The sequence below is a fragment of the Tachypleus tridentatus genome, chromosome 1, assembly GCF_004210375.1.
Source record: "Tachypleus tridentatus isolate NWPU-2018 chromosome 1, ASM421037v1, whole genome shotgun sequence".
Lineage (NCBI taxonomy): Eukaryota > Metazoa > Arthropoda > Merostomata > Xiphosura > Limulidae > Tachypleus > Tachypleus tridentatus.
Genome location: NC_134825.1, coordinates 113,761,890 through 113,771,708, shown reverse-complemented (window position 1 = coordinate 113,771,708; position 9,819 = coordinate 113,761,890). Strand labels below are relative to the sequence as shown.

The 9,819-nt window shown below is 32.8% G+C and overlaps 1 protein-coding gene across 1 annotated transcript in view; it reads right to left on the bottom strand.

Annotated features, from left to right (window-relative positions):
• Window positions 1-1,196: 1,196 nt before the first annotated feature.
• LOC143258603 (E3 ubiquitin-protein ligase ZNRF2-like) overlaps window positions 1,197-9,819 on the bottom strand; it is a 31,152-nt gene continuing 22,529 nt past the window's right edge. Inside the window, exons 3-5 of the mRNA XM_076517808.1 lie at window positions 5,587-5,682; window positions 4,377-4,482; window positions 1,197-2,754 (exon numbers count right to left, since the gene is read on the bottom strand). Of these exons, the coding sequence (XP_076373923.1) occupies window positions 2,697-2,754; window positions 4,377-4,482; window positions 5,587-5,682 (260 nt within the window). The 3' untranslated portion in view covers window positions 1,197-2,696. The remainder of the gene's footprint in view (window positions 2,755-4,376; window positions 4,483-5,586; window positions 5,683-9,819) is intronic.

Genomic DNA, 9,819 nt, shown 5'->3' with positions numbered 1-9,819 from the left:
GAAATAAAAAATTAAACCACAGAAATCAGAACATTTATGGGAATTTTGTATTTTGAGAAGGAGTTTATCTCTGGTGATGTAAAACAGGGATCTTACTGTTGAACATGAATCCACAAAGTGTACGTGATCATCGTACTTTCCGTTACGTCATAATGCATCCACACAACCAGCCCTTTCATATTAAATTTATTCTCTGTGAATAGGTTTGTGACAACCAATTATCTATTCTCATTTCATAATCCAATGAAAGATGTCATTTTCAACTGTTGTAGGTGTTATAGTATTGCAAGTTGTAAGCATTCAATTAAAACTGTTTGTCCATACGTACCTACGATGACAATGTTTTGTATATCAAGCTATATGCTTCTACAAAGAGACTTAAAAAATGTGATATAATAAAAACCAGAAAAGTGACAAAACCTTACACTTTGAACCATGTTCAAAGTCACAAAAACTAAAAAAAAAATACCACTGCTCACATTTCTTAATTAAATGTTTTTATTAAAGTACAAACCAAAGCCTATTTGACTAGCTTGATAATTGGTGAGTTAAGGGCTTAAGGCTTTATTAACCATAATGTTGTTTGTAGCTAAAATGAGAAAGAATTCCAGAAAAAAAACAAAACGTGTTGTTGTTTGAAATCAAAGAATGCTGTTTTTGATTTGGATGTGAGACTTCTGACCAAATATTAATAGTCACTTTTAATCCAAGGTTATTGGTCTTTTTTTTTTATGAGTGGACAAGTAAAACCACTGCTGACTTAATCTAAAGCCAGTGATTGTTTCTGATCAGACATTAGAATCACAGCTAGCAACAACAAATATATATCTAAAGTTGGTTTTCAGTTTTAAATAAGAAAGATTTACAACTGGAACAAAGAAGTAGGACCAAACAGGTTGGAAACAGCTACAAACACCAGTGATTTGGTACTCACACCAAGACGTAGCTACAAACACCAGTGATTCGGTACTCACACGGAGCCATAGCCACAAACACCAGTGATTGTACTCGCACCAAGCCACAGCTACAAACGCCAGTGATTGTACTCACACTGAGCCACAGCTACAAACGCCAGTGATTGTACTCACACTGAGCCATAGCCACAAATGCCAGTGATTGTACTCACACTAAGCCATAGCCACAAACACCAGTGATTGTACTCACACTGAGCCATAGCCACAAACACCAGTGATTCGGTACTCACACCGAGCCATAGCTACAAACACCAGTGATTGTACTCACACTGAGCCATAGCCACAAACACCAGTGATTCGGTACTCACACCGAGCCATAGCTACAAACATTAGATTCTGTCTTTAACACAAACTCCCCTCTGAACATTTAAATATCTATTTTATCCACATAAAAGAACACAACAAATTAAGATACCTTCATCTATTCCAAAGCTATACGATAAAAGTGTAAAACCTACAGAAGGCATCTCTGTAAGTCGGATGAATTATAAATGACAGCTACTGGGTTATCATACACATTTCTACTCTAAGAATCATTCTGTAAGTTATCCCAAAATGATGAATGTTAATAAAATACTACCATAAATAAACATATAAAACAAATTATGGGAACTCACAATATTATTATATTAAAAGTGTATAGTTTCTTTATGTTGTCCTCTAAGTTTTTGAAGGCAATTTTGTATAATGGAAAAAAAAAAATTGTATTACCACTCAATTCTTTGGAATGTTCATAAAATAAATTTATCAACATTTGGCCCAAAAGTTCAAAAATGTGCCTTATTCCAACTGTAAAAGTACCCTATGTAATTGCTCAGCTGAAGTTCGAGGTGAAACATCCTATGTATAAATGTTTAATATATTTATATTATTTACATAAATAAACTGATTCTTCATATTACTTTCAGTAAGAAATAAAACTTTCTACTTACCCAAAAGGGGGCTTTATAATAAAATAATGTGGTCATCACTGGGTACTAAGTGTTATAAAGTACCACTAAGTGAGTTTCACAAACTCAGCAAATACAATTCCAGAAATTCAAACAAAAATTTCCACTTTGAAAGCAAAAATCACAAGTGAAGCTTCCAGCTTTATTTGTAATAAAACCAACTATTGTGTAGAGCTACAACAATAATATATAATTTTAGTTGTCTCATGATTATGTCCCCAAAACTCTTAGAGAGAAACAAACTTGTGTTACAAGTAGGAGTTTAATTATGGTTAACTTTCTTTGTAATATATGTCTGTACACGTGGGCACAAAATACTAGATAGTATACAAAACCAGTCCTTTTGTTCTGTAAACTGCACTGAAGTGTGTATAAAACTAGAGAGACATTTTGTGAGAGATGGGGAAATACAAGAAATATTACACATCCTAAAGGAGACAACTTTGCAACTGTTTTCTACTTTACAGAAAGGCACAACGTTATTTAGACAAACTACTGATATATACACCTATCGGAAACACGAACCTTGCAAATTACAACAGATCTCTTGTACCACTTGCTTGGCTAATACAGTGGCATACAGAAACAATAATCTTACTATGTGTTTGAAGACATACACTTGACATCCATCCACGAATCTTTCACATTGGTTCTCGCCTTTTGAACGTACCCCAACTGATAGACATTTAAATGAAATAGTTAGTAGTACATACACAGCTTTAACTAATTCATCTTCACCTACAATTTGCGCTTTTAAGAGCAAGTTCCTCTGTCAGTCATTTGGGTGTTCTGGACAAGACCTGTTCACTTGGAACCAGGCATCAATACATCTAGAAAAAGAAGTTTTTACTTTAGAAACATTCAGTTTACTTTTGTACTTGATCACGTTAAAGTTTCTTTACATAAATAGAAAACTTTAAAGAATTATTTGGAGTCAACTTAAATGAAACGTTTAATAGAAGTGTAGTGGGTGGATAAATGATAAAATTACTTGATATAAGATGTGAGGAATTTTAATTTGGTCACTGGAAAATTTTACTTTCATATTTCATGCATAGTAAGTGTAGTTTAAAATTAATATTATACTGAAAGTAATTACTGTTTATTAATTATGTTCACACAGTTGAACAAAATTGTGAAGATAATAAACCATGAGATATAATAAAATAGTGTAAAATATGTATGTAAAAACAGCTGGTTTGGGTTGAGAAAATTTTTTATGTAGAGGAGCGAACCACATGTTTGAAGGTAGTTGTGTAACTGAGTATAGGAATGTAGAGGGTGTGCTTAGATGTTGGATTATATTTATTATTATAGGTATAAAGGTGTTCCTTTGTATTGGTTTATTTTGGGCTTGAGTTGTTGTATAAGTAGGCTTGTTTAATTTTGCATTTGTTTATGTTTGTTTCTTTATTTAGTATTTGGGTGTTTTTCTATGGCTATGTTGTGTTTATACCTATATTAATAAATATAATCAAACATCTAAGCATGCCCTCTATGTTCCTACACTCAGTTACACAACTCCCTTCAAACATGTAGTCAGTTATCGGTCAGTTACCTCTTTCTTTCTTTGTGAACCTGACGATGACAGAAGAAGGTCGAAACGTTGTTCGCTCCTCTGCATAAAAAATTTTCCCAACCCATACCAGCTGTTTTTACATATATATTTTTCTCTACAAGCAGGTTTTCTCGTCATCACTGATTAATAAAACAGCGTATAATCTCAGTTTTCAAACAACACCTCTGATAATGTACAACTTTAAGTTTTATTACTAATACAAGTAATGTTTGTAAATAGAAGTGAACCATTTAACAACTAATTCCAATGTAACATTAAAGTTCTTTAATATTCAGTTATTCAATGTTTCACAGCACATAGAAAATTCTTATCTCAAAAGAGTACCAAACCACATTGATGTCCGTATCCTCAGCTGAGCATAGCCTCTGGCTGGTCACGTATATTTCTCTCCTACTGTTCAGATTTTACAACTTACTTTTCTAGGTATTACAATTCTTTGGGTGACGTTATTTCTTGATGAAATACTTGTGCAATACAAGTTCAAAGCAGTTAACAGATATATGAAAATTAATATAAATTAACCTCATCTAAGAACTCAGTACATGATTTTTACAGAAAAACTTCTAGTGAAATAGAAACTGTTAAATACATTTTGTTTTTAAGTGATTTTAACACTACATTCATTATTTTAAAAAAAAGTATTTCAACCACACTATGTCAATCCCATCCATTGCCAAGAGCTCATCAGGCTAACTGAGAAACATAAGGAGCAAAATAAAATGTGTTAAAAGTACATTACACCTAATACCACTCTCTTATTAACAATAGAACAGGTTAAGATCCATACTACATTCTTAAACTTGTGACTGAAAATCTTTAGTTGGTGAAAATGATTGACAAATCTCATGTGCTCTAAAAGAATGGATAGCTTACACTTTATGGTATATACAAAGACATGGGAGTCTAGCAATGGTGTCTCCTTGTGCAAGTTCTTCTAAGCAGATCACACATTCTCCTTTAGCCTCTGACAACACATCCTCTGAAGAAAACAAACATGATAATGTATCTACAAATTATCTTATGATCCTCTGAATACAAAAAAAAACAAAAAAACAGCTCTTATTACAATGAGGTCTCACACTGATACACATCTGTTGATTACAATCTCTGAACAAAGAACTTTGAAACATGATTCATAATGTTAGAAGTAAACCCCACTCTTTCTGTTCCTGGAAGGAAAATCTACACAAATTCTGTGATAAATTTTTGTCAGTTAAATGGGAAGAGATTGATAATGCAAATGAACCATAATAAATTATTATTGAATTAAGATGTTTTATTTGCAGGTACAAGTGTGAGAAAATCTTTAGTTAACTAAATTATACACAGATTCAAATTATGTTCTACTGATAAATTATTTTTTGTACAAAATCTTTTAGGTTTTTATGTTTGTTTTCTACAAATCAATATTACTTCATTATGATTGGTCGGTGCTGAACTTCTTATTTTCCACAATATTTTCCTCTAAGCTACATTATTTGTAACCTGATGTCAGAGGTCTAAACTTCTATCTTACAATTAAAGAATTTAATCATTAAAATCCCTGATCTTACTTTTAAAGTCAAAATAAGTACGTAAGAAATGTGGATTGTAAAAGCACCTATTTTCCATATAAATCCATGAAAAGCAGGCCTGACATAAATGACTGTAATCATAAGTAGAAAATATAAAAAGTGTTATGAATTTAAATGAAGAACAGAGAAAATAAACTCATGTTCTCAGGAAAACAGGTTTTAAATCAATTAATCCCAAAACATTGTTTTTACGTGCTGTGTAACTCTACGATTAACTCCAAGACAATAAATATATTAAGGAAAAAAACTGTGACACGAAATGGAAAAGTCAGTGAACCTTCAGTGGTGAGAAAAAATTTGATATATTCTATTAAATGTTTACTTTAATTCAAGACTTAGAATACACAAACAACTAAAATACATATACAGTTTAAACTCCAATCTCTGGTATTCCTGTAAAACATACACAAAAAGGAGCACTGTTGCAAATATGTTTCATATTATTGTAATGTTTGGTGATTTTTTTAAATGGAGGATAAGAAACAGTTAAAAAGTCAGGTCTGAATTACCATTATAATTAATCCTTGGTTTGGTCAAGCACATTACCAGGTGGTATTCAACGTCATCAGGAATCACAAACCTGGAACAAACTGGACACTTAATCCCTGAAAAGTGGAAAAAAAAAAAAGTTCAAACATAACCATCTATTCTGGTATAAATCCACATAGCATAGATATAAATGTGTTCAAGTGCAAACAAGTACCACTGTTACCTAACGGTTGCAACTAAGCTTTGTTAAGCCTCGGTTGGCCATCCGGTCTTTACCGACAGAACTCACAAAATGGCTGTAAAGAGCTGAGAACCTCAATCTTGTCTGATCAAGTATGCCACATGTGTGGAACTTTGGTTAACTGGAAACTGGAGCATATTCAGCTATTCTAACACTCCAGGTATCGTAAGTTCAAATATATCTTCAGAATTAAAAGTAAAAGAAAAATGTACCAGAAATTTTTATTTCGAAATCAGCTTACCAAACCTGTCAACAAACATAAAAAACAAATGCAAGTGACAATCATAGCAAAATTTCTAAGTAACAAAAAAGAAATGTTTATTAATATATCAATCACACTTTATCAAGTCCATCAAGGCTTTTTACCAGAAGTGTTCAAGCAAATTTAGATATGACAGAAAGCTTTGTTCTTTTTAGTGTTTAAAAATATTTACAAAATTACCAAATACATTATGATGTATAAGTAGTCGGTCTCTAATTACTACATCTGTAAATAAACCTCCAAGATACTAAAATATTAAACATGCCTGTCTTTAGTTTGTTTTTTGAATTTCGCGCAAAGCTACACGAGGGTTATATGTGCTAGCCCTCCCTAATTTAGGAGTGTAAAACTAGACGGAAGGCAGTTAGTCATCACCACCCACCGCCAATTCTTGGGCTACTCTTTCATTAACGCATAGTCGGACTGACCTTAACATTATAATGCCCCTACGGCTGAAAAGGCGAGCATGTTTGGTGTGACGGGGATTCGAACCCGCGACCTTCAGATTACGAGTCAAGCGTCCTGGTCATGCCGGGCTGACCTACAGTCTTGAGTTTAATACTATGTATCATAATTTAACTAGATGTTATTGTATTCAATACAGCGCTGATAACTGTTTTATATTTCTTTTTCGATGAACTGCTTAAAACTGAAATAAAATTGATACAAAATGCATTTAATGTCATATACATGTAGACCTAAGTAGAAAATAACGATTCTGCTTAGTAATAAACTAATATGTCAGTCATAAAATTCTGCAGGTGTCAGAAGAGGAAATATTTACCTTACAATTAGAACTTAACAGTGTCTGGTATTAATCACCATACACACACAAAATGGTTACCCTTACTTAGTTACATTTGTCCATATTCTTTTATCTTACCTAACTGATAATGTGTAATTAAGTGTTATGACACGTATTTTAATATAACGACGTAACATTTTAACAAGTGGACAATGATATATCTACTTCAGGGGCCAAATTAGAAATTGATTATAGTGCATGTTGTATGCTTATGTATATAATAATAGAAATAATTACACCTAAAATAAAGAATATTTATTCTACCATTCTTCATCATGGGCGATTATAAATTATTTCCTCTGATACAATTATTACAATGTTTATTAATGTACTGTACGCCTGTCTAACGTATTTTCAAACACAGAGTACGCCCAAATCGTTAGATGGCGCACATCACACACTTTCCATAAGTTTACTAAATTCATAAAACAGTAATTTTTTACTAAATTATTGACCGTGAGGTTAATTACTAGGCACATTATGAAGCACTCAATTCACCTCACACCATTATTACGTAATATTCTTGCCTTTGTAAGTAACAAAAAATACTGACAGATTGAAATATGCATTAACAATTGCTGGAAATACAGTTAATGGAAGATGTCTTTTTTTTTTTTCCACTTTACATTTAAGAGGCATATGGTAGCTTGCACTGGGTAAAAATTAAAAGTTAAAAACCGAAGAGCTAGATGGCATTAGAAAATTAACTGAATGTTTAAAAGCAGAATTAATAAAGTTGATAGGGCAAAGAGGAGACAGAGAAACAAAACAGTCGTCGCATTGTCGACTCTCAGAACTGGACAAGGACACTATGACTCAATAAGATTAACACAATAACGTCGTATAAAGTTATAAATTAAGACTTCAGTTACACTGCGTTTAAAGCTAAGTAACTAATTAATTTATCCAACGTTTTATAAGTTGTAAATAAAAATCGTATGATAAACACAAAATAATTTGAAATCACGTTAATCTGAAAAAAAATCGCCCTCTATCTCACTCTCTATCTGTCTGTCTGTCTTTTTGTTTGACGCATTTCTGAAACCGCTACGCACTAGACTAAACCAACAAAACTACCATTACACGTATACGTCTGGAAATGTTATCCCAGATGATTAGTTAAAGAATGCAGTGTTAAAAATTCATTAGGCTTAATACCAATGCCTTACAACAAGGATTAATTAAAATAATGTTTTGCCAGTTTGGTAGAGATGTTCACCCAATACCAATCGTTGTTGTATTAATTAAGTTGTATAAATAACATGCTGTGCCCTCTGTCGGCCTTATGAGGCATGGTTTAAAAGAAACGTGCCGTTAACAATTGTTATGACAAACATAGTGCAGGTGGAATGTTATCATCACGCATTCGTTTAATTATTGAAAATCCCTAACGAACAAGATAAAATAATACTGTGTTTAAGAATCTAATAGGCCTAATACTAATAATATAATTATTTGTTATCCTATTAGAATACGACGTACCTATTTCAAGATTTAACAAATCTTTTGAAAATTACTCCTTAACCATTTCGTTAATTGTAAGAAAGAAAATTCAGCAATGCTTCCCGTTGCGCTGGCAGTTACTCGAATAGTAAAATTAATTTTGCTTTGAAACGAAAGATATATATACAGCGTTTGTTACCATAACCGAGATAGCATCCAGTTTTAAGTTATATTTTCTTCTACAATTATTAAAATGTTCAAACTATTTCATTGAAATACCTTATTACAAGAACGCATGTGTACGTAAAGGAGAATACGTCGAACCACATTACATCTGACACATCCAGTGCCGACGAGGACTTTCGACTTATATCAGGACTCACAAGGCCATCTGGAAGTACGACAGATAGTAGTAACCTAGACGCAACATGTATCATCAGTTAACAAAAACAGTGACTGTCACGGGGTGGACCAGATTAATAAAGTAATATGTGGTTAAATTACACGCAATACGATTACACGCGCGCACAATTTGTCGATAGAATGAATGCGTACCATACAATCTCACACAAACGGCGAAATTGTGGTACGGTAAATTTCAACCTGTTCCATAGAATATGGTTAGTAACTCGCTGTTAAATTTATTATAATATACTGGAATTTGAAGAGAAAATTATGGGATTCCTTTACCGTCTGTTCTTTGCTCACTGGACTAATATATTCCACTTACACGACATACATGGTTGTACCTGCAAGTCCCCCAGGTACGCAATTTTACCTGATAAAATTTACAACGCTAAAAACCGGGTTTCCATACCCGTGGTGGACATAGCACAAAAAGCCCGTTGTGTAGCTTTGTGCCTAATTTCAAACAAACAGAACCTGCAAACTTACATTTTGACGATGATCGCTAATGCAATGGAGAATAAAACAACCAAAATTACTTATTTTTATTTTCCAAGAGTGTACCGTGCTGCAGCTAAATGAATTTTAAGTTCACTTTTCCGTAATTAGTATAAAACATATCTTTATTCAGAATTGTTTAAATAAATCTTCACACGGGTATTCTGCGTTTAATTAGCGAAATCCTTACAAACGTGATGTATAAATGTCGTAAACTTACACAAATCTTCTGATACCTAAACATACCATAAGTTATTCAAAATTATCTGTACTCGCTAGGCCTTGTTTACGTGTCGTATCTCCTTAAGGGGAAACCATACCCAATTCAAGAGATGGTACAAACTTGCATAAGCTAATAATTAAGAGATTTATCTACCTGTATCATGTGTTGTGGTTCTTGACGTAGGTAGGCTGAGGATTTTGGGATACCGCACTAGAGTAATTTATATTATTCCTGTCTCGTGTAAAGGTGCTTGTTCAGCTCCAGCAGTCAAAGAAGCCATATAACGAATATTAAAAGGGCCAGTATTTCAGAGACAAGTATAATTCTACTTGCAAGTAGTTTTTGTATTTCTTTAATTGTACTTGCTAGTCTTTAC